A 25,983-nucleotide genomic window follows, 5' to 3' on the forward strand; every position below is an offset into this window, starting at 1 on the left:
ATTTCCTAAGTTTATTTATACTGTATATATAAAAATATTTTAAATAGAAATTATTTACAAACCTAATGAGTTTGGGATAAATTTATTTCAGTGGAAAAATTGGAAAATATTCAGTGCATGAACTGCATGCAAGTCTGGGGAAAATGATTAACTATTGTGAAAATTTATTTTTAGATGCTGATGAATAACATGCTTCCATATGACCACTTAGTACTGTTTGGTCTCAGAATTCTAGCACCACTCAAAGACAAAATCTCTCTTATTTCTATCCAACTGATTGCAAAAAACATTCAAAATTATCTTGTGACAGTTTGCATCAAAAATTATAATTTAAAGTTTGTCCCAAAGAAGCACTAAAATCTGAAGATTACAATGACCCTGGAACACAGCAATTCTGAAGATTAACAGAGCTGATGCTGCTATTTCACGGGGTTTTTTCATATTTCCCTTTATAACAAAGCTAAATGCCTATGTAATGAAGCAGAGTTTATCACAATGAAGAAAAAAATGCCTCTCAGTGTTGAGGAATAAACACATTCTAACAACATTTTCTGATATAAGATTTTAATGCTTTGATTTGAGCTTGCCTGAGGAATCCACCTTTTAGAATATGCATCTTTAGAGGTTTATTTTTAATATAAAATAACTCCCATTACCTTTCCCCAGCCCCTTACTCCTTGGGTCTACTTAGACTTTGCCTTCAAGTTGTACAAAAAAAAAAAAAACAAACCCAAAACCAACCAGCCACATCAGAATCCTCCCTTTTTACCAAACTGCAGGACAGAGCCATGTTGTAAGCACAATTTGGCAAGTTCTTTTTTTCCCAAAGACCTTGGAGGAAAGAAAGCTATCTTCTAACTCCTTCTACTCAAGAAGCCATAGTCAAATTAAACAATTCATAACAAGCTATGTGTTCTAATCACTTGTGAAAAGGAAATCCATAGGATCTTCTATGTCCAGATCAATGGAATTCTATTGTATTGTTTTTCAACAATAAAGGATGTTCAAAATGTGTGGAATAAATGTTTTCTGAGCAACAAATCTCATGGAGCCCTATCTTTTTAGAATAGTAATATTATTCCAATTACAGATAATATAAAATATTTTATTTATAACAATTAGTGGTTTCCTAGATTATTTATGGACTTCTGATTTTTTCATACAGAAACCTAGAAGACTTAGCTTCTTTTAAGCTCAACGTAAATTTCTTCCTAACCATGCAAATCTCATTTTTATTAAAGAAAATATTCAATTAACCTCAAATATTCAACAGATTTAAATCTAATTAGATATGACTAGGAGATGCAGTAAAGCTATAGTAAACACACATACAGATTTCATTACTATTATCTTACTGGTCTTCCAGCTGATTATCAAACAGAAGACTCATTAGTTTTTTCCTCTCTACAGGCACAGATAATCTTGAGAAGAAATTAGATGACCAGTTACCTAAGTAAAACTTGGCAAATAACAACCACATTAGTAAAATGCTTCAGAATACAACCCTGAAGCAATGAAGAGCAACATTACCTTTTGATATTGAGTTGTTAGAATACTTTAAACACTTCTATATTCAATAGTTATATAGAAAAAACAAAGTTATGAGGACAGGCTTTGACTTACAAAAATATTATGATAAAGAACTACCAGACATAAGGAAAGCCTTATGCATTAAAAGTCCTTACAAAGCATGACACTATTTTCAACTACCACATCTTGAAATACATTTAAGTTTCATAATTGTCCTAAAACTGTGAAATTTCATCCTGCATTCATTTAACTTTGCTAGTTTAATTTTGCAGATTCAATCCTGAACAAACAGATACCAGCAATACAGAGGAATCAGAATTCTGTGTAATTATTTTTGTACCTCCTGAATGCTTCTTATCTTCAAAGCAAGAAGAATTCAAGAAGCAAGAGAAATTAAGTGTTTTAGTGACTTATAGTGTTACTTCATTGAGGTAAAATTTTTTAAAAAATCATAACTATTTCAAATGTCTATCTGAAATATTCAGAAAAGCACATGCAGATATAAATATGAGTATTGTTCAGCTCATAAAAAGTTCTTATTTATCTGATGTCCCATTTAGTACATGATGACAGAAATCCTTTATGTCTGAATGGAATTAACCCACTGTGAAAGAAATAGTTTGAAGTGTCATTGGATTTTGGAGGGTTTTTTTATTGGTTGGTTGGTTGGTTTGTTTCTCTACCTAAAGTGTCACAAAGATTCCTGTCTTTCTTGGAGTCACAGAAGTTAACATATTTCACCCCGTTCCCTATATTCTCTCTCAAATAGGCAATAGCTCTATAGCAATGATTGATGTGATGAGGGATTTCAATTTTCAACTATGAGATAAAATAGTTTACATGAATTAGAAAGATAGGGATGACTAAAATCTTTGGCTGGTTTCCTTCTAAAATCAGGTTTCTAGACAGTAGCAATTTTCAAGGTGACATCACTTCTGTAAAGCTACCTTTACAAAATAATTTCTAAAAGAATGTTTTATCATAATGTCTGTATTTGTGGTGTGTCACAAATATCCAACTGATTCACCCCCTCCAGCATACTCTCTTAAAAATGTAATACTTCAAGTCCAAGACACATGAAGCACTCTGAATGAATCTTAAATGAAATGGTCTTTAAATTAAAAAAAAAAGAATTCATCAGTAATTGATATAAAATGAAATAGCTGGGAAAATAATTAACAAGGGAATTAGGAATTATTACAACAGTTCTGTCTAAGTTATTAGTGTAAATGACATTGTGCACTGACATTAAGTATTGTCCACTGTTTGTTTACTGTAAAATAGCATATGGAATATGCAGGATTAAGTTTTATGAAGTAAACAGCAGTGTATTAGTACTAAACATGGCTGACAAATTTCCTACTTCAGAAAGTTATTAGAGGGCTACTGAGTATTCCCAAGTGATGATCAATAAAATTAAAAATTTTTGCTTTTCAGCTCTATGCCAGTAGTACAGTAGTATTCAGCTCTATTCCAATTCCATGGTTACAAGGAATTTTTTTCTTTTGCTGTATCATCATGTACTGACAAAGAGATCAGTTAATTGTTTTACTCTAAAACTATTCTATTTTATTCTATTTTAGCTATACATAGCCTAATTTTTATTTTTTTGCACCAGCAACATATATAAATATATTGCAATGCTACCATTTCATGCACAAGTCTACTTCAGTAACTCATTGTATACTTCAAAAACTGCATCCTTACACTATTTTGTAAAAAAACACCTTTAGTATTTCCCAAAATATTTAGGAAATACACAACTACACAGATTCTACACAGATAAACACAGCTATAATGTACAGAGGCAGGACCCTTTGTTGGCAGGCACACATTTTATGAGAAGAAACAAGCCTGCTCAGAAATACAACGTACTTACCATTGCTATAGTTATAGTGAATCCTCTGACCACATGCTGGTTTTGGAAGTGACAGTGGGGTCTCCTCTGCAAGGAAATTGTATAATCTGCATTCTACAAAGAGCTGCTGTATTGTTTCATCTGCTGCAATTCGTGACTCAGTAAGACCAAATGATATAATTTCAATCCGGATTTTTTCAGTTGCCTATTAAGGAAAAAAGCACAAGCACAATATACATTATTTTCTGTGTCTTGAAGTGTTAACACAAAACAAACTAACATCCATGTAAATCACTGGCCATTTTGTGTGATTAACATTGATTGATTGATTTTGACACAGCCACAATGAGATTCTGAAGCCCCAGCATGTGTAGTTAGGGATTTTATTACAACAGACACTGATTTACATTCAGTGCCAAAAATACTTTTGCAGTAGTGATACTCTGTTGGACAAGATTAAGTTAAGGTGACCTTTATGTACAAATGATACCTCAACCACAAATTTAAGTGGCCAATACTTTTAGCTACACATTTATGTGTTTTGTACCTTGATCCTCTAACTGACTGGAATACTCTCAGTAATACTGGGTACCCAAGTTTTCTAAACAAAAGGGAATTCTTACTCAGTGCCTACTACAGATTATACTACAAATAGTTCAGTAAAAATCTACCAAGTCACAAATCTGAGAGGCATGTAAAGCCACACTTTATTTATACAGCACTCACCTTGACATACAGAACTTTTCTAGTTAAATCAAACATAAATTTAAAAGTTAAAATTAAAACTATGATAATAATATATCATATCGCAGTTGCTCTTTACCAAAGCCTGTCTCATTATCTTTAACTAAAATAACATTTTTTCAGTTGTTTATATGAAATAGTTTCATACTGTTCTGCAAAGCCTATACTATTTGCATACACATCTATTTTAATAAGATTTATGTATTTAAATGGGAATGTGAGACTTGGCAGTAAGAGTCACAAATATTTCCCTAGGTAACTCCAATTCAAAGAAAGAAAAGCCACTCTGGTTTCAAAACTGGAGTACAGAGGTGAGCATTCAAAAAGGAGTCTTCAAAAAGCAAACAGAACACACTGGAGTTGAGAAATGTCAAACTTTTTTTTTTTTTTTTTTACTTCTTTTCAAGTTCATAACTTTATTAAGAATATTTCTCCTTTATGGAAATATTTTGTCAATTTTTTATTTTAAACTTAAATCACCTGAAGTAATAAATTACAATCAAAAATATTAGCTTTCTAGATTCAGTGTAAGAACTGAAAGTCAGTATTATAATTTACTAAGGAGATGGCTTATATTTTTTCAAGCAAATTATATAATTAATCAAACTGAAAAGCAGGTGTATCCCATTGTAAAAATATCCATCATATAGAACAATTTCCATTGCTGTCAAGGCCTTTCAATATTTGATGAAGTAATTTTACCCCCTCGTTTCAAAAGACATTTCCTTTTATTATGTATCCTAGGACACTAACTAAAAACCCAAATCTGAATATTTCAATAAGGTTGTTTTATTATTCAGTAGATTCATGGAAATTTTACTAGGATGACAGAGAAAATTCCACACCATTCTGTCTCCACTAATACAGGTACACGGCTTCAGCTGGCAATATTACTGGGATTAGCATAGAATGATGAAATATTTAAAGGAAAATTTTTTTTCTAAAATCTAATAAAACAAATGACTGCCAAATGTCATTAAAGTGATGGTCTTTGACTTGAACATGCTTTTCATATTCAAATTTGAAAAGAAAGAGATGAAAGCCTGGAAAGGTTACTCAGTTTCAACTAATAACCTCAAGCACTCTATATTCACATGCATAAAAAATGAAATTGGTTCTATTGTCTAATTTTACTTCAGAAACAACTCTTTTCTTCTTGCACTGAACAGATGTATTAGCATCTGTATTTAAAGTGATATGCTGAGTGGTTTTGTTCACCCCAAAGTATTTAGTAGCTATGTCAAGCTAGTTTGTACACAGACAGTTTATGAATCAAATCTAAATACAATATCCTGTATTATGAAGTATTTTTTACATAACTTAAAATTTGTTCAATGTATTTAAGACTTGTAATTGCATACTCTAGGCAAAAACTATTAGTTTTTCAAGGATAGTGGAATAAACCCAGCATTCTGCTTTGGAACACAACAGGGTCACACTGCTAAAGATTTTGAAAAAAAAGTAAATTATTTAGAGTTTAACAGTCATGCATATCTTAAGGCCTGGTTTTGTTAATATTAAACATGAATACAACATATACAAAGGAGAGCACATACTGACTAAAAAGAACAGGTATTTACAAATAAAAAATATAGAACTGCTGAAAAGCAACATAGCTGGTGTGATGTATTTCACCACTAATACAAAAATGCTCGTATTATGTAGCTATGCTAAAAATATATGTAGCATCCAATACATGACAGGAATTCATTTTTAAACAATCATTTATATTTCTGTGATGTAGAGTGCAGTATGCTTTTAAAATATTTTCCTAAGTTGCTTTTCGTTTTTAAGCCCTGGTCTCATTTATTAGGAAGTATTCAAGGCAAAATCATGTCCAGTTTCTTTCCCCAGATGATTCTACTTTGATGGGAATAAAATTAGTCTTCAAATTTAGTATTGAATAGAAAATAAAACGTGAAATTTTCTTTAACAGTGAGACTGGATGTATATATCAAAATAAAGAATACTAAATTCTTTGAGGGAAAGAAACTGGTTCAGCTTGCATTTCAAGGGAGGAAGGCAAAGTATGGGCAAGATATTTGGTATCTATGCTGTGATCTACCTTTGCTGAGCAAGTCAACACCTTGCATATACACATAAAAATACATTCTACAAAAAGTTATTTTAGTCCCTAATTGTATGTAGTGACTTCCCATGTTAAGAGCAACATCTTTTATTTTTAGATCTTCCCCATAGTGCTGATGTGAGACGAGAACAGGATCCAGAAATGCTCCCTGACCACCAATTGGATAAGACCTACAAAGATACATGTACTGCAGACTATTCTCAAGATAAAAAACAAAAAAAAAAAAAAAACCAACTTGACCAAATCTCAAAGCCATTGGCTACTTTAGTACCAAGAAGTCATACTGTTAAGTACTTCAAATGCTCTGCTAACTTACAACTACCCTTCATTTCAAAAGGAAGCATGATTTTAAGGTAAATAAGCATGAAAGAGAACATTTCTTGATAAAAAGAGGTGTTACACTGCACATCATCAGTATGTTAAAATACATTGACACTCAAGTTACAGAAATAAGTTTAAATAATTAATGCTATTATGTAAAATCCTAAAAAAGACCAGCACAAGATAATTTCTGCTTTTGAATATATATCTATGCATGTACTTTTCTATACAGAGATCATAGACTTCTGGTTTGATTTAACAAACAAAATTTTCAAAATCTGTATATGAAAGCTGGCCAATTTAGGAGAAAACCCTTCAGTATGGGGAGAAAGTAGAAGTATCAGTATAGTATTTTCATTTGTTAAGGGTGCATCTGTAGTGAAAAGATACATCAAATTGCACATTTTAAATACAGCTGTTCTTTTTATTTAGAGATTTCATACTTAACATTTGATACTGATCCCCACCACCACCATGGATGGGATTATAGTACTCTGTGGGGACAATACAGACATGCAAAAATGAATGGAATTTGATTCTCTTTCATATTACTCACTATACAAAAAAATTATGTTTGGTTTTAGGTATCATAGCTAATCAAAACTCAAGATTTAGTTTCAAATACCATGCTTTGCTTTTTAGACCTTCAGACAGAAAAATGTTCCATTCTACTTGTTAATCCACCATAACTTACTTCCAGGTCAAGGAGCTCTGATAAAGTCTCTTAAGTAAGCTACTGAGAAGCATGCATATTCGGCCACAAAAACTATTACCAAAAAGGTTGAAAATGGCTCCTGTTGCTGCTCCTCCTGTGGGCTTATGCACTCAGCTGGACAGCTGACCTTCTACTTAACATTCTGAATAATTAGCTTTTTTTGTTACCTAAAAAGTAATGACTTACCTAATGACTGAGGATTCTGTTGTTCTGAATCATATTAAAATCTACTGTTGAGGATTTTTTGGGTATTATTTCTCCCTCTTCCTTCAGTTCTTCCATCAAGAATAATGACTTGTATGTAGTACATGCTTCTGAGCATTAGTTCAAACTATACTTGACAAGCTCCACAAGTTCTAAGTCCATCATTTCAGTGTACTGCCTATTCAAAATACTGCAATCTCAAACTTTACAGTGGCAAAAGACAACTTAGGTTTGTTTGGATTCTTCAAATGTTCTCTCTCTTACTTTAGTTCCTGACTAATAGTGACCAGAATTGCAAACAATCACTAATGACTTTGAAAATACTGTCTACAAAGCTTTAACAAGTTACTTTTATGTTACTCTGATAAGATAGTTTTGTTTAACTTGAGTTTTATTTCTTGTTTTATTAAAAATGCTGGTGTAGCACTTTCAGGTCCACAATTTCTTATAGAAGAAATGTACTGAGCACCTAAGGTTAGATCTAGACAAGGCTAAGAGAATACAAAGGATTTATATTTCTGGTACAGCAGTAGAAAGTAAACTCAGCAACACAGGGCAATACTAAAACCCTGACATTTTAGCTCTCTAAGTTCAGAGCAGATATTCACATAAAAAGCCAGTTTAAAAGAAGCACTGAGCTATTGGAAATCTCCCCGAAGTACACCAAGGGTAGTCAAGTCCTGCTGAAAATAAATTAGAAGAGCATTCGAGACAGCCAAAATTTAAATACTCAATACAATGTCCAAGGAATTTTCTTTTTTCAATGAATGCAGATACCTCACAGGAAGAAACACACTATTCAACTAATTGTTAAAAAAAATATTGCTTTGCTATATACAAGCTTTATGCTTTACAACTTCCCACCTTTGTACGTAAATGTTTCATTGATCAGCAGAACCACAAGCACTTGGTACTGCTTTTCAGTGGTGGTTAAGGGAGATGTCCTTGACAAAATTAAATAGATCCTGAAATCTTAATTCACAGGAACTGCAAATGACAGGTTCAATACACTGCTATTAGCATAAAATAATGCACTCACAGACTGTGCAACAAAAGACACAAACAGATCTACAGAAAAAAACCAGGACCACTACCAAATAAATTGGTTTTGCCAGTAATTACCTCGTGGGCAAATTTTAAGACAACTTGCAAGCTGACACCAGTAAACTCTATTGTGGTAACTGAAACCTATATTGTAATCTTTAAGGATAAACTCTAGACATGGGGGTAAAAAGGGAGGAGGGGATGGAAGAGAAAAGCTGCTTTTTTTTTTTTTTTTTTCCAATATATTTTTTAAATGCAAAGACCATGCCAAAGAAAATGCAAATTCCCAGTTTTGATGTCTATTTTGAGGATCTGAAACAAGGCTTTTAATCAATGTATTATACATCAAATTGATAATGGTAAGTTCTGATTATTCAAATGTATGAAATATTCATAGAGAACTGTCCAAACTTTTACATTTCTCAGACTTCTTTTCTCTATTAATTATCATGCCTGGAAGCTTTTTAGTAAAAGCAGCAGCCGTCAGCCTGACTGAACCTGACAAGCCAGCAAGGCCCAATTACACTGGCACTCGGTGGCACTTTGATGTACTGGGAAGGAAAAGAGATAGGGGCAAATTGTATAGCACATTATGTTAATGACTTGATTTAATCCAGCCACTAAACTTTATGTAGCCTGTTAAAAAAGATGCTAACACTAATTACGCCACTTTGGAAAGGAAAGAAGGGGACAAGCATTTCATACCGACAAAGTGAAGCTCATAAATGTTGTAAATGAAATGAAACAAAATGAAGTAATCTATGATTAATTATACATCATAGACAAGAAGAAAAGAGAAAGAAGCAAGTGGCACAGCTAAGGACTGGAAAATCTGTTAGATACCCTTTATGATCAACATATCTAAGAAATAACCATGAACTGTCTAATTTGCAACGTGCAAAAAAGAAACAGCATGATCTTGAGTGACTTAAACAGTTTGGCATACAACTCAGATTTATAGGATAATTAGCATAACAATCTCCCAAAATCATAACTCTTATTTACAGTGTTTGATTAACAGCAGGATATTTTCTCAAAAGATAAAAGGCAGTGATTTTTAATCTTAAAAAAAAAAAATACTAGTTCAATCACAATTTTAACCCAAGATTTCAAATCTACCAATGCCTTTTTAAAAATTCTAATTTGTACCAAATATCTTGCTTTAAGTATTTATAGCTTCTATTGTCTTATCTACTCTTCTTGAACAGAACATGCACTTTTTAGCAGAAGAACAGATCAATGGAGAGAGGTGGAAATTAATGAACCTGAAACAAATTTCCATTCAAAATCCTCTCAGAAGTGTTCATTAAAAATGTTGCTAAAATAAAATACAGGTTAACTAGAAATGTATAGGTAACCATGTTGTAGTCTGACCTAAAGGTGATGAGTAGCAGACATTTTACTTCTCAAAATTACAGATGAAGCCTTTAACATTTTACATATAAGCAACTCAGTTCTGCCTTCAAAAGTATCTTCTGTATTTTTCTGCAGCACACAAAACTGACAGCATTTCTAAGTCCCTTCTACAACTTGAAAAAAGGAGCAATATTTCTCGTAAGAAAGAGATATCTTGCTCTTGTTGCTATTTACTCTGTAAGATGCCACACAGCCTTTAAAAATTATTAAAAAAAAAATCATGAAACTACCTCTAGGTTATCACATCGCAGGACATAAAAAAAATTGATTGATAGGATATAACAGTACATCCCTGATCCTCTAAAGGAAAGCTAAGAAGGACCAGAAAAGTATTAACTGTTATTATAAATTTTAAGTACTACTTTTCTATTTTAAAATATTGTTCAGTCAATGCTAAATCTAAAATTATGAAATACTCTTAGCTTTTTATAAAACTATACTATTTAACTACAGTTCAAATTAAATTTCCCAAATTTGTAGCATGCACTATTTTAAATTATGTACTATCTGTATTAAAAACAAATCAACAAATATCATTAGTGTAGATACCCACAAATAACAGAGAAAGAAACCTACTGAGGTGTTTGGATACTGCACATGTAAAAACTCCATTCAAAATTGATGTTTGGTTCTAAAACTGCTGGGAAGTCTTGAAGTAAAAGAAATATGTAGAAAATATGTGCAAGGTTTGCATGTTATTAACAACCTCAAGCTTATGCAATTGCAATTTCAACAACATTCAAACAAGTCAACAAATTGGGATGAAACAGCAGGTAGCCAAGCATTGTAGAGTTATTACAGGCCTTGACAAATTAAATTAGTCTCTATTTATTCAGAAAGCACTGGGAAAGCAGAAAAGCATGTTTTTCTGCATAAAGGCAACAGGTAGGACAGAACAAGACTAAGTTCTTTAGACTTAATTTATATTACAAGTTACCTTTCATGAGAAAGATTTTCTGCAGGACTTAAATTTGAACTCATATTTCAACTAATTAGAAATGTCCACTTCTAAGATTTTTATACTTCAAAAGATGATGACAAATTCCCCCCATTAAAAAAACACCTACAAATCATGTGCACAATTTGATCAGGTCAACATTTTTTTTTTTTTTTTTAAGGTGGCTTATTTGAACTAGAAACAGGACAACATATCAAATGCCTCAAAATTGGACCTTAGGTATAGCAGAGTTACTCTTAGGGGACATTAGGCTTAAATATTTTTCTTAGACTTACCAAATAATTGCCATAAATACTGACTCACCTGTTTAGTAGCCTTGGATATTGGACTTGAAACAATACAGTCATCACTGTCAGTTATTATTGATTCTATGGCATCATTTTCTTGTCTGTCATCTTGATCTGCAAAAATAAAACGATCAATGAAGTTAAAAGCCCCTGCATTTGTAGTCTGGCAGAGACTTGCTGTGAAACCCTACAGCAATATATTTTCTCCTTTAATAAGTAAAGTGTAAGTGCCAGGTAAATCTTTTCTTCCTTGCAGAAGATTAACACTGGCAAATCAATGATCTTTCAAGTTGTCTAAACTGTATTTTTTTCAGATCTGCTAAAAACCCAGTAATGTTCCCAGATGAAAGTTGACGAGTAAAATGATGTAAGTTGTGTGATGAACTGATGTGTGAACACGAGTTAGCTGTACATAAGAATATGGCCTGAATTTGTGGATTTCCTCTGACTAGATTTAACATCACAAACATGTAAACAGAGATGTACATGTTTATAAAAAGAAAAAACCCAAAGTAGTTCTAAATTCTGTATGCAGGCATATTGCTTTCTAAAGCATTCAGATATTTTTTTCTCTGGAGATAATTACTTCTAAACACTACAGGGATTTAACATGATGGTTTTCCAATTTTTCTAATGAGTTGTAATGCAGAAGATACAAAAAACAAACATAAAATTGTAACATCTTGTGTGTGCTTCAACCCTAAACTTAGTATGGTGGACTCACTTTATCTCAGTAATCAACAGTTTAAACTTGGAGTTGGATGACCCAGCTTTTATAATCTTCAAATAAAGCTGGCTCTAACAGCTTTATGTCACAGATGTGAGAAGACACAGTACCCCTTCTCACTGAAAAGATTTCTGATAACAGCATTGGCTGTTACGTGCAGACAAAAGGAGTATATTCATTAGAATAGTCTTCAGAACAGCATAGTTCTGACAGAGAATATAAAGGCATTTAAAATAGAAGCCAGGTTTCGTTTAATATTTTATGAATCTAGGTCAGATACCAGAATTTTGCATTCAATTACAATACAGTTTCCATTTGGGAAGAAAATAACACCACCATATCCACCATCCAGATTCAGCTATAAAGTACACCAGAATATCATTTCTGTCATGATGCTTGTCATAATGAGGCAGCTCCCACTGCTAGTAAGAAATGCTTAAGAAAATGGAAGATACATGGCTTTATTGAGAAAACCCAGTTACTTATTCATAACAATGAATTCTACCTTCTGGTTCCAATTCTTCAGCTATTTCTGTCACATCTCCAGAGGTAACTGAGCTTTGGTCAGCCAACTGCCCTTCTGACAGATGTGAGAGGTCTTCTTTTTCCTGTTGAATTTCTTCAGCCATCTCCTTTACCTTATCATCTGCTGGCCTGTCTTCTTTAGCCTCAGGTACCACACACTATATAAAACCAGATAAGCTTATAGTCTTTATAGCACTCCTTGAACAGTAAAAGTTACTTAAGTTCAAAACTTGAAGACTTATGCCTCACATTCATTATAAATAGACTTTAAACAATTATATTTCTTATGCAGTGCAGGCAACAACTGCAGTAACAAATAATTGATAAAGAAGAAAGACAATTCTCCAATGGTGTATATTTGTGGAAACACAAATGTTATAATCATTTGCTACATGGCAACATATAAAGAGCCTGTTAGATTTCCAGATTCATTTATATTTCAGCTCTTTCAGTTCCACAGGCTTCAGTTGAAAAAACAAAACAAAAAGCCCACAACCCCACTACATTACTCAGCTGGCAATTTTGTAACTCAGTATTTTCTTTCAAAAGCAAACCAAAATCATATAAAAAAAGAATTGGCTTAGGAACAAAATGCAAACATGTTACCTGATGTAAATCACCTTTAGTGCATGACTTATTCTGGAGTACTCTTAGTCCCTTCTTTGCATTTGAGTACAATTACACAGAATAATATCTCATCAATGGATAAAAAAATTACAGATGTGGCTTCTTCATGGAAGTTTGCTGGACACCTTATTAATATTATCTAGTAATTCCCACCTAGGACTGAATTTTCCAGAGACACTGATGTCTCACCTCCCACTTTCAGAATCCAAGACATCTGAGCTGTCCACAGAACACAGAAATTTTCCAAAACGGACTGAAAAATTACTTCTATTCTAACACATTTGGAGCTAAACAAAGCGTAGCAATGTTAGAAAAAAACTTAAGAGCCTTATTCTGTAAATAAAGGTCATCCTTGAAGATTCAAGTTGTAGACAACTGACTTTATGCCTCTCATGCTTTTCCTTGGAATAGATGATGTCTGATAATGACTGTTTTTCCACGTTTGGGCATTTATTTTAATTCCTTCAGTGACATAGTTGCATTTTCTGGACAAAATTTTTAGAGAGAGGATACTTTTTGATTATTCTACTTATTATTCTTCTTATGTCACTTGATGTGGAGGGAGACACCTTCTCACTCAAAGCCCCAAAGGAGCTTTAGAGCAGAAAAGTGAAAGGAAGATTAAGAGGCTAAATGCTGTGTTTCACCACTAGAAACTACAGTTTGAGAATCTGCCACATCTTTTACAACTAACTGGACCTTACTAATTACAGTATTTAACACTTTCCTTCTCCTTAGAGTGCTACATATTCAGCAATACTCATAAATTAATCCATTTGTCTTAACTCCTCCCCACAATACCATTTTGGATGCAGGACTGAAGAAATAACATACAAATAGAATTCAAATGCAATATATTCTATAAAACTGCCAAACCTGAATAATCTCATACCTCTGAAACACTCAGAACTCCTGACGTCTCCATCTTCTGTGCAAGTTCCATATTATTTTCAACAGTAGAGCCCTAAGTTATGGGTAAGATAAGGGGCAGACTTTAATATAGAGTAGAAAAGTAACACAGAGCAAAGTATAAACTTATTGATGGAGAAGCATTTGGATAGGAAATCAGTCCTTCTTTGGTTCTCTGTATTAGTATTATTGATTCTCTCCTCTGCTACAGCTTCTAGCTACAATGCTGGACAATTGTTAGAAATGGTATTGGATAACCACACAACTCATCCCACTTTTTTAGTGAGTTTTCTTTTCCCAAAACAACTCTTTACTTTAGCATTGATATCCAAGCACTAGAGTCTCTAAGGTCCCTTCCAACCTCAACCATTCTATGATTCTATAATTCTATGAACACCCTGAGTTCAGCAGTGTGACTGTTTTCACAGTGTGTGTAATGTCAGCTAATAAACCTTGTTTAAGAGGTGATTGAACTGTCTATCTCATTAGCACGACACCCACTACCTCTAGGTGGATCAAGCTGATTTCTGTAGAGCCATTTATGTCTGTGCAAGTGTTACACTGTACAAAGACACTTTAATTCATAACAGAGAGCTGAGAAACACAGTGCAGACAGTGGATTGGTCCCGTTAGAATCCCCCTTAAGTTTGTGAAAGTTGAAGTTCATAAACTGTGGAGGACAGCAAGCAATTCAGAGAGAGTCTCACAAATATCCACATGTTGTATCCCCAGCCTACATGCAGTACTATGCTATCATTCATCCCAGTCTTGTGCTGCCAAAATAATTGAATGTTCTCAATTATTATTTCTACACACTGTACAAAATGAGACATAAGTAGCTTTTTCTTACTTAAATATGTACAAGCAAAATACTTTAAACTTACTGCCATCTGTATTGTCCTAAGATCCTGAAAAGACACTTTCTTGTCTGCTAGAGCTGCACGCTGCCTTGGTTTGGGTGTTGGTTTCTGTAATAAAAAGAAACATAGTTGAAGACCATTTATTGCCATATTCTAACTATCTTGTTTTACAGTAAATCTTGAGGGTTCCTGACTTTTCTCAAAGCCAAGCCTAAGTGTGGTAAACTCAGTTCTAAACAGGGAAGATGACAGAGATCTTTGAATAAGCAATGCCCCTCCAAAAGAGAGACACCTTTTAGCATTCAGCCACAAATGGGTGTAAAATTGTACAGAACATCTATGGAATGCAACGTGAGTTCCAGGTGAGAAGCAGCTGTTGGATTTAAGTCAGTGGTATCACATATGTGGCAGAATGATTTCTCATTATCATCTATAGGGTGCTTGATTTCTTTTCTTGTTCTGTAAGCTTAACACATCTTTTACACCTCTCCTTATGCCACTCCCTTTAAAGAACTTTAACACAGAAAAGAGATTAATAGTTGCAACATTAACAAAATGACCCAGAAATATTTGTCATCATGTTATAATTAAAAAAAAAATTATATGCAATAAATTTATAGGGAAAACATTTAAAGCTTGATAGTTCTCTCTTCTACCATTATAAAATTACTCTTATCTACTTTTATAAAAAACTTTAACAAGTTTTGGGTGTAACAATGATTTCACTTCTCAAAGGAAGTCCAAGATGGTGGTATATGAAGGCATATGTACTATGCATTATTTACCAGCAGGGACAAATCCTGGTCATAAGGGAAGAACTAAGTGACCTGCTGTAATAGGTCTTTTATATCTTTTAACTTCTGTGAGTTTGTTAAATTACTTACTGTCACTGATGAAATGAAAGAAGTAGGCAGGGCTGGAGACTGCTGCTTTTCCTCTGTTAGCAATTTAGTTGCCATTGATTTCTCATTTTTAATGTGATTCACCAAGTCTGAAGCCACTGTTGATCTACTTGGTGGGAGATAGACTAACTCCCATATTAATTCAACAGTGATGGTACCAGCAGCACATCCTGCAGAATCTGTTAGTTCAAAAGTACCTGAAAACAAAATGCAAATCTTCTCTACATTATCTTAATCTATAAACATAAAAGAAAATGCAGTGCAAAAGTGAATGGGATTCAGGAGTTTAGTAGCTTAACAGCCTGCATTTTAGAAGCCAAATTGTGTCAAAATATTGAGTTTTGTAGATCCAAATCTGTTCAATACAGTTTTTCTCTTACAGAAATTTAAAGAGCTACGAAACAGGAAGTGAAGTTTTGTTAACTTTAAAGAGGTCTGATTCTTACCTGAGACAGAGCTGTCATGTGCTAAAGAAATAAGAGGCACACTGGCTTTCCCTACATAAGCCCCTTCTTCCGTTTCACCATCATCAAACACATAGAAGGTTAATGATTCTGATTTTAAGTATCGGTCTAAATCTGCATTCATTGACACTTGGTAACACATATGGTCATTTATTTGTGGGTTGTTGCTGCTAGGAATGATGGGAGTATCATGGTCTTCAAAATCAAAGAACTTGTAGACAACATAAGGATTTGGCTGAAGATGTTTTTTTCGGGATTGTAGATTGTTACAACATTTTACTGTAATGTGGAGTTCATTTAAATTGCCATCTGTTGAATTGCTGACTTGGGCAGTTCTGAGTATCTGCTGCTTTAAATGAAAAAGAAGTTAAATTAAAAACACTGGAATACTTATGCTGGTGAACTCAAAGAACTATATAATTAGAACAAATAACTGATTATTTCAATAGCATTCCAACTACTATTTAATTTTATATGTCAAAACACTACTTGTCCAATAAATCCAATGACATCTCTCTTGGGTTGCTGGTATAAGGAAATAAAAAGCTCATCCTTTCAGGTCTGTGATTGTCTGATTTAGTTTTTTGAAGTTTTATGATCTACTTGTCATTTGATTATCTACAAAGCAGTGAAGATCACAGTTTTAAGAGTGATTCATATCTAGTGCCACTTTAAAAATTCTGATCTTGGCAGCTACTCTATGTCAAGAAAATTTTGTAACTGCAGTCCCTTTTATATGTAACACTTTTCAATAACTAAAAGTGCATGGCAGATTCCTCTAATTGAATAATATTAAAAAACCCTCAGTTTGATTAGCTATCACCATGGCTAGTACTTACAGTAAAATCCATACTTGGGAAATTGGGAAATTAATTTTAATTAAAATTAAAGAATAAGAAGAAAACATGTAACATGACTATCTTAAATGAGTAATCCCCATCTATTAAAAGCCTCTCCTTTTTTACTATAACATGTGGCAGCTCCTTTCACTAATTATCTTGCTTGTGGAAACTAGAGATACGTCTTCTGACATGGGGAAGCATGTATCAATTTAATTGTGTGATAAAATGTTAAATATTTTGATTAAATAATCCACACTGAAATGAGAAAACCAAACATGGCACTTTGGGTCCTTAATATACAACCTTAAGAATACCACTACTGGCTACAGAGAGAACTGTGGAAAAAATTACAGCAGTTTTTGTGTACTTCATGTTTTCATGATTTCTGCCATTACACAGGAAAGAAAATTTTACATGTATGTAAACTTAAATTTTGGAATGCACAAGTAAAGTTACTTCTGTGGCTGCAGACTGACAGAAGCCCTAACATAATGCTACCATCTGCTATAACTATATGACAAGTTTCTGCCATGAAACATGAGTGAAAACTGTAGTGTTTGGAACAGCTGTAGAAGCAGTTCCTCATGTCTGTCATTCTTCCTATTCTATTTTCTCCTGTATAGTCAGTATATTTCAGCTGCAATGCTTCATTTGCAATTTTGCAATAATTATAACAAAACACTGTTCCACAGGACTTGCATCTCAACTGTGTTTGGACTGGTAACACAGATACAAATAACAGTCAAAACCAGAGAGAACTAAACAGAATTTGCACTTTAACAACAGCCAGATTTTGAGTCAATTAAAATTACCTTTGAGTCTTTAAAAAAATCACATGTAAAGCAAATGTTATAATGCTGTCAAACAGGAAGTTATTCTGGAAATGCCTCCACTGACCCTTAAGAGAATTCATACACTCAACATATTTATATAATATATTTATATTTTTTTATATATATATATTTTATATTTACAATATAAAACATAATAAGTACTCCCAATTTACAGTAGTTTAAACATCTTTAGATTTTAAAAATGCCCTTTAAAAGCTCTGAAGTGTTTTAATTTATACATTTTCACCCTACTGCTTTTATTTCTTATACAAGATGTCTGAAGGTCATTCTTGTTTTTTTGTCTACTACCCTTATTGAAAAAAGGATTATATGGTGAACTCTACTCTAAGATGTCTCTACATTATCCAGCAAAAGACATTGTTAAATAATCTCAACCTTTTAAAACCCAAACATGAAGAACTTTGAGACCTTTCTGAACAAGGACTTCACCTGTTACACAGACCTGACACCCACTTGGTTTAACATTCCTGAGTATTGTACTAGAACATAATGTTAAAAAAATGCAGCACCTACAGGTTAAGAAACTTTAATATAATAATTTGAAATATTCCAGTGACAGTTTCAGTAAAAATAAATTTTAAGACTCAGAATTCAGCTGGCTCTTTATCTCTTGACATGAAAAACATGTAATTGAACTGCTAAAGATATTTCCCATTTCAAGAACTTTAAAATCTGTTAATGTTGGACATATCAAGATTAGAAGTAAACTATTTGAACTGAAAAAAAAAATCTTGAACAGTTTATATATTGAAACTATGAAGTAAAAACTCAAACATACCTGGGCTGGTTGTTCACTTTCCCTAAAATTGGATGTTATATAACCAAGAGCCTTTGACCTTTCTTTGTAGAGAGTAATAGCTTGATCCATTGGAATCCTTAGCCTGATCCAGTACTCTAAAGTACCATAATTTCGAGGGTTTTCTTTGATTCCTAAGGAATAAATACATAGGGGATTGCATTCATTTTCTTTTCAACATTTAAGTACAGAAGTCCAAAGCTAGGAAACAGAATCACAGAATTGTCAGGGTTGGAAAAGACCTCGAAGATGACCATGTCCAAATGTCAGATTAAGAGTCTCATGCTCCGACTGAGCCAGCTGTGCTCCCAAACACCACAAATTTAAGATTATTTATCTTGTGACCATGCATTATGACAGTGTTTGTGACATGAGATATGCATTTCATGTTAGAAACAGAAACAACTCCTCTGGCTCTACATGGATGAACAAAACACCACCACTTTTTTCATATTGTTATGCATTCATATTGTTTCCCATCTCTAACACTTGCTGCCCAAGCTATGGCATCAAGTTAATTACTTTAATCTCTTAAAATGAGCTCTTAAAATCTTTAATCTCTTAAAAGCAAATAAAATTCAGGGCAGTTTTTTTATGTCAGCAGTTGGATGTGTCCCATAAAGTGGTATGCAATTTAATTTACTGGCAAAAAACTCACTTTATAATGGTTTATGGAACTAGAATTTTCACCAAAGCAGGCAGGCTGCTAAATATACTGATCTGATAAAATACTTCTAAAAGAAAAAGTAAGAAACAATATTAAGTAAAAGCAGTATGGCCTGTCAGGGACATCTTAGAATTATTATTTCAAAGCAATGAATTATATTAAAAAGAAAAAAAGGCATTAAACAAGTAAACCACAATTAACAATTTATGAAGTAATAAAGCAAAATAAAAAGTACCAGTCTTATTTTAAAATATCTTCTCAACAGTATTCATAGAGAAATTCTAACACACAAATAGTACCACAGTGCAGTCAAGTACACTGCTCTACTACTTTTCTCCATGTTGTTTTTGTTGAGTCATTTAAGGTTATACTACCTTTTGTTCAAATTCTTTACATGTGCAGTAGTAACACTTTGCAAGTAAGCTTTACACAAGACAAAGGATCACTTGCTTTTTTCAGGCATGACTCAATAATGCCATTTTCAGCATTTCACATGCTTCTAATGTCATGTCCTTCAGCATCACCGATAACATCCTTTTTTGTCCTCAGCCATTATGGGCAAAATTTCACCTCTTAGAGCATTCCCACAACTGCTGGTAGAAACACCAGAAAATTATGCACATCCAACAGGAAACCTCATGTTGTGTAAAGATTTTTTTTTTAATAGTTATAAATAAACTGATGGCCAAACACACATTACTTAATTGTCACAATACTGCAACATCCAGTATAATTTTTGATATGTTCATTACCAACTAAATTTGCTGTGCTGTAGATCTTCCCATGTCTTTCCAAGACTTCATGGAACTTCATTTGACATGTAGCAACTGTTTTGTAATCTGTGCCATATGCATGATGAACTTCAAGTGTGATGCTGTTTTGCTGTATATAGTGCAAGAAGCAGTCATCAGCCTGCACAAGATACTGGGAAGTGAAGTCATACGATGGCACTCGCCCATAAGCTACTGGGGTTGTCTGGAGTTCAAAGTCATAGAATGCATAAGTACAAAATGTAGCAGGCTCCTGGTCACCAAAAGGGTGAACAGCTTCAGAAGACAGGATGACTTTGCTGATGTGAATTTCAAAAAGGTTCTCTCCTCTTTCCAAATGTACAGTTTCATCAAATTCTTCCACTGGATCGCCTTGCAATATTTCTGGTTTGGGTTTATATGGTTTTGTGCCATAGGCAATATCTCTCAGTTGGGCTGCAAGAAATGAAATAAAATAGATACCCATTGTGACTCTCTTTGTTAAAAATCAAATCAATGACTGAATAGAGAGGAAAAAAGCATAACTGAATTATATTAACAATTTTTACATTCTTAAAGGTGTTAGCAAAAAAGAATTCACACATTTCAACGTGATACATCTACTGCTCTTTAAGCACAATGACAACACTAAAAATACCTCACACTGGAGCTGCTTCAATATGTATAAAATAGACATAGGACTCTAACAATAACATTAGAAACAAGCAAAAATTCAGAAGTCCTATACAATGATCAAAATAATAATTAGTATGCAAATGTAGCAGAGACTTAAGATATATATTCTTGTTCAGTTGACCTGAATTTGTCAGGCAAAGGAAGTATATATTTCATTTTTAACCTCTGCAAAATTTTGTGTGGACAGAACTATCAGAAGAGACATTTACATGTTGCCCAGCCTCACAGGTGGTAATTAGTGAATAAATCAAAATACACACTTAAAGAATTAGGACATAGATCATCCTGCATCCCTTTAACATAGGGGATGCAACCTGCAGAGAACTGTTGTGATTTTTGGGTATGTAAGATGTCCTCTATCAGGCTTACTATGCACCATTTACACAATGATGCCATTAAAACAGCATTTTAAATTCTTCATACTGAAATATTCCAGTAGTATACTATACCACAGCTTTTGGGATTTTTAGCAACATGTAAAATAGCTTTTGGGATTTTTAGCAACATGTAAAATCTATGTAATAGATTTAAATGTAATAATAGGTCAGCAAAATAAAAGATTGACTATTGTCAATTTAGTAAAAAAAAAAAAGAAATTAAAAATTGTGTAAATTTTTTTTTTAATTAAAATATTTACCTTTGGTAGTTTGAGTCTTATTCAGCAGTGGCTGCAGCATAAATTCCTTTGGTGAATTTTGTTTTATTAATAACTACCATTTAAATCGATTAAAAAGCACACAAAGAATTTTCCATGAAAGAAGTAACCTTCCAAATAGTTTTAGAAATGAGTATTTCAATTGAAGAACAAGTTTGCTTCAGTAATTTGCAAGAGACAAAATAAAATTGAAGAATATACTTCAAATATACCTTCTAGTTTTGTGATGCGTGCAGCTCTAATATCAAGCAGATGGACGTAACGCTCCAGTTTGAACTCATAGTCTTTCTGAAGACTTTCCATCTTCTGTGTCACTGCTTCCACTTCAGTCTGAAAAAAATTGCATGTAAAGAGGACTTCTGAGGTTTGTCTGCACTGATGCTGTCCATGCTTTTGGCTACAAATTAAAATATACTTAGATTTGAGGAAAGAGTATCTAGAGTAACCAGAAACAGCAGCAATTTTTAATTCCTCAATACAGCAATCACTTTGAATTTCAACAAGATCTAAAAACGTTATTAAGAAAAAACAGACTAGCTGTTCTTTCAGGACAGTGTGCCTAATGGTTTCTTCTGATTATTTTGTTACTTTAAACTTAGATTAATGGAATGTAAAGTTAAAATATGATCTGCACAAGGGAATAAAAGCAAAGTGTTGTGGAAAAGGAAGCTTATCTGTAAGTAAGCTTATCTGTAGTAAGTACACTTACTGTTTTTCCTGTGAGGACCCGATAAAGAAAGCAGAGACAATCCCATGGTTTGAGTGCTCTGATGACAGCAAGTTAAAAGATTGACTTTACAGTCATTGGATCTCATGCTTTTTAAGCAATATTTTCAACAACAGCAAATATTATATTAGGTTACTTATATAAAGACTGGCTTCATTGATGAATTTTCAAGTTTTGTTATGACAAATACCAGTGTTACAAACACTAAAAAGTTACTATGTTATTTTCCATGGGGAGTAGAGTTTAGTACCTGGTAATCTTTATTAATTTTATGCTGCACAATTAGCATATTCCTTGTCTTTTCAAGTTCTTGCACTGTTTCCGCGTGTGTCAACTGCAGCTCCCGCATGGAGTGTTCTAAATCTTTATTGGTCTCGTCTTCTGCTTTTTCCAAAAACATAAGGTCCCCATTCATCTGCTGCTTCTGAACCTGGAGCAAATTGGAAAAATTACTAGAATAAGCTTGCACAAAATATTTGGATGTACTTGTTCCTGGTTAGGTGTAATTCTGTAACAAGAACACAGCAACCATAACTTTCTAAATGCTGATCATGTGGTAACACACAAAATAGAAATGAGGTACATCAGTCACTGTCAGGATTGTATCCAGAAATGTAACCTCAACATTATCAGGAACCAATTAAAACATATGATATTCAGACTCAATCACTCCTGTCAATGCAATGAAAATACAAAACCCTTAATATATTTGCCTTTTATATGCTTAATAAAGCATATAAATAAAGCCTGCTTTAGGCCACTTTGATTTATACTGAATTATCTACATAACTCTGGCCATTATTTCATCTTTCCTTGTGCTTCACTGTAACTGAAATGTGAGAAAAGCACACATATGACTTGGACTTGTTGACCCTCAGGAAGGGGTTTTTCCCAACCAAAATGATTCTGAGATTCCATGATTCTATATCAGCGTGAAGCATAACTACTGAAAGATGCACAAATAATTGAAAATCCTATGCATTGCGTAGAAAAGATGCAATGGTCAACAAAGGTGTTTTGTTGTTTGTTTGTTTGTTTTTTGTTGTTTTTTTTTTTTTTTTTAAAGAAAAGAATAAATGGTTGGAAAGGACTTTGCAGATCATCTACTTGTAGCACCCAGTATGTTGATTCCTTGTACATTACCTTTACGTGCAAGAGGGCTTCACTGAGTTCTGCCACATCAATATTGCCTTCCTGAAACAGAAACACTTAATGAAAAGGTGTTATCAGGAGTGGATGAATATTGAAGAACTACACTCAGAATAACAAGGTGCATTCTCATTAGACATGACATTTTGCTTGATACCATGAATAAATAAACACTGTTAGATTTCCATATTACTTTACTTTCAAGAGTTATTTGCACTATGCATCAAAAATATAATGGGGTTTTTTTGCTCATACTTTAAAAAGAAATAGAGTTCACCTTGGTCAAAGTCTTCATGTGATTTTTCAGTTCATCTAGTTGTTGCTTATGTTCCAGGAAGCATAACTGTAAGTCTCTATTCTCTTGCATCAGCTTTTCCTTTTGTTCTTAACATAGGAAAAGAACAAAACACTATACTTAATTTGATATAATTATAAAAACTATACACTTGCTTTTTCATACTAACTTATGCATGAAAATTGAATTTTAAAATGTAGAAACTGTAGAAACCTACAGCATCAAAACAATCTACACTTTCTGTGTTTCTAAATAGAAAGTTATGCCCACCTAAGTACAGATTTCTGTTCTGGAAAGAGGGGGGAAGAGAAGAATAGAGAAGATATAAAACTGTCAATCTGGAAGTTACACAGATTTTACACAAATACCCACTAATTCATGGCTACATCCACAATGATTTCTCAATAAAACTTGAGGAAAAAAACTTAAGGATTAGGTGAAATCATTTAGTTACAACAATCTACTTACTTTCACACAGTTTCACAAGTGTTTCTCAAAATCATTGAAGTTTCCATAGAACAAAAATACTTTCTCATTATCCTACCCTGGCCAAACTCCTTATTCTCCTGATCACAATGTTTTTTCTCCTTCCTTTTTTTCCTGGATCCCAAGTTAGATTCTCATACCATGCACTGAAGTACCATAAATTCATATTTTATGTCAGAATGATATAAATGTTAACTGCCAACCTGACATGCAAGTATTAGCCTGTGTAATTCCCATCTGCACTCGTGGGAGTTTATTGCTAAAACATTGCATACTTAGTTGGGAATATATTCCACTGCTTTCAGCAAAATAGTTCCCAATATCCCTTTAAAGCTGGAATTTCTGTTGACCCTCAGGGCATGATGCACAACTTAGATATTTTCACAGAACAGCTTTTTAGTTTAGAGGCTTGAACTCAGCAGGAAACAGGTGGCTGAGATGCAAGTGTCAAGGGTTTTGACATGTTTCAAAAAAAGGTATCAGGTTAGTTTTAATTTTGCAGAGTTTATATACCAAATTACATCTTCACTGAAAATGTATGTCCTGTAATGCTCCTATTTACAGCATCCTTACACATGCTGGGACTCCCATTTTAAACACAATCACAAGTAAGGTTTTGATTGCCTGCATTTATGGAAAATGTAATGTGTTGGTGCAATTGAGAAGAAAATACAATAGAAACACTAAGGGCTAAAAATTAGAAAGCAAATAAGAAAACAAAAAAAAGTGTTCTGAAGGCTCAAAGAAGGCAGGCCTTCATTAAGGACAGTGAAAACTTTTAGGCAATTGAGTCTTCTGGACTCTCCCAAATAATAAATCCAAAAGACCTACATCTTTTGGAAGGTCTCACAGAGAATAAAAGCACTTCTCATGCTGATGTTGTTTCTTTTCCCTACAATACAAACTGAGATCTCAACTAGCACTTTTTCCAGGGATAAGGAAACATGACATTCCTCCTGAAGTACTTCTATCTCATTGTCATGAATTTTCTGACAAGAGCAGCAAGCTCAGTCCTCTCTTTTTTTACAAACCCCAGTTAAGTTTTCGTACACATTTTTACATATTCATTCACACTTGCTGCTTAAAAAGTTAACTTCAAAATTGTAAATGGTAATTAGAAAGGAAAAAAGGTTTTGTTCATATTCAGGAAATTTCAACATCCTGTTTGACCAAAATGGGCCAATCTCTCAATAGCACAGATCAGTCTACCTTAATACTGTCTGTGTTGCCTCTCCAGAGTCTCAACAGGCTGTTTGTATGATCCCAACCAAAGACAGAAATGCAAGATATGCATGGAACAAGCCAGGAGGAAAGGGAATACTTCTACAATAGCCTTCAGGGAACAGAAGTGACAAGAAGGCCCTGACATTTGGTTTCCACACATAACTACACTGTTTTTCATCAGGAGCCACTCAAACTCTCTATTGGTTGTTTCCACTTATAATACCATCAGCACTCATTGGAGCACACTTGGATCAGGGTTGGTGCCTGGCTGGCTGCTGCTTAGCTTGCTTCCCCTAATTTAATAAGAGAGCTAACACAGAAATGGAGTAAGAGAGGGGAGCAAAGAGGTCATCCTCACACAATTGGTGACCACATCCCACAAGAACAGATCATTACAACAAGATCAGGGTTTTCAGCAGCAAGATTATGACAGTAACAGCACCAGAAAGGGAGAAAAAGATTTTGCTGTCTGGTTTGGAAAACACTGCCACAGCAGCTTGTGTGAAGAGAGCCATGAGTGGAAGTGGACTACAGACATTTAGGGGACTGTGCAATAAGCTGTAAGCAAAAAAAATAAATATTGTGCCAATATACATAAACCCATTCAAAATAAGAAGTTGAATAAACTTGCCCAGGTGTCTTCCACATTAAATATTTGCAAAA

At 33.5% G+C, this 25,983-nt stretch overlaps 1 protein-coding gene across 8 annotated transcripts in view; it reads right to left on the bottom strand.

Annotated features, from left to right (window-relative positions):
* The window catches only part of RPGRIP1L (RPGRIP1 like), a 58,058-nt gene that overhangs the window by 10,390 nt on the left and 21,685 nt on the right, over nucleotides 1-25,983 (bottom strand). For 5 of the 8 annotated variants that reach the window (XM_071756926.1, XM_071756925.1, XM_071756928.1 and 2 more), the window contains 13 exons: nucleotides 23,593-23,699; nucleotides 23,310-23,360; nucleotides 22,417-22,596; nucleotides 21,652-21,769; nucleotides 20,092-20,544; nucleotides 18,655-18,806; nucleotides 16,163-16,529; nucleotides 15,699-15,913; nucleotides 14,839-14,922; nucleotides 13,938-14,009; nucleotides 12,399-12,576; nucleotides 11,183-11,280; nucleotides 3,410-3,593 (listed from right to left, as the gene is read on the bottom strand). In XM_071756926.1, the coding sequence (XP_071613027.1) occupies nucleotides 3,410-3,593; nucleotides 11,183-11,280; nucleotides 12,399-12,576; nucleotides 13,938-14,009; nucleotides 14,839-14,922; nucleotides 15,699-15,913; nucleotides 16,163-16,529; nucleotides 18,655-18,806; nucleotides 20,092-20,544; nucleotides 21,652-21,769; nucleotides 22,417-22,596; nucleotides 23,310-23,360; nucleotides 23,593-23,699 (2,259 nt within the window). Of the gene's footprint in view, nucleotides 1-3,409; nucleotides 3,594-11,182; nucleotides 11,281-12,398; nucleotides 12,577-13,937; nucleotides 14,010-14,838; nucleotides 14,923-15,698; nucleotides 15,914-16,162; nucleotides 16,530-18,654; nucleotides 18,807-20,091; nucleotides 20,545-21,651; nucleotides 21,770-22,416; nucleotides 22,597-23,309; nucleotides 23,361-23,592; nucleotides 23,700-25,983 lie in introns of those variants that run through there. The other 3 variants (XM_071756929.1, XM_071756931.1, XM_071756932.1) reach the window with 3 other exon arrangements.

This window comes from Heliangelus exortis, chromosome 13 (assembly GCF_036169615.1).
Source record: "Heliangelus exortis chromosome 13, bHelExo1.hap1, whole genome shotgun sequence".
NCBI classification, from domain to species: Eukaryota; Metazoa; Chordata; class Aves; order Apodiformes; family Trochilidae; genus Heliangelus; species Heliangelus exortis.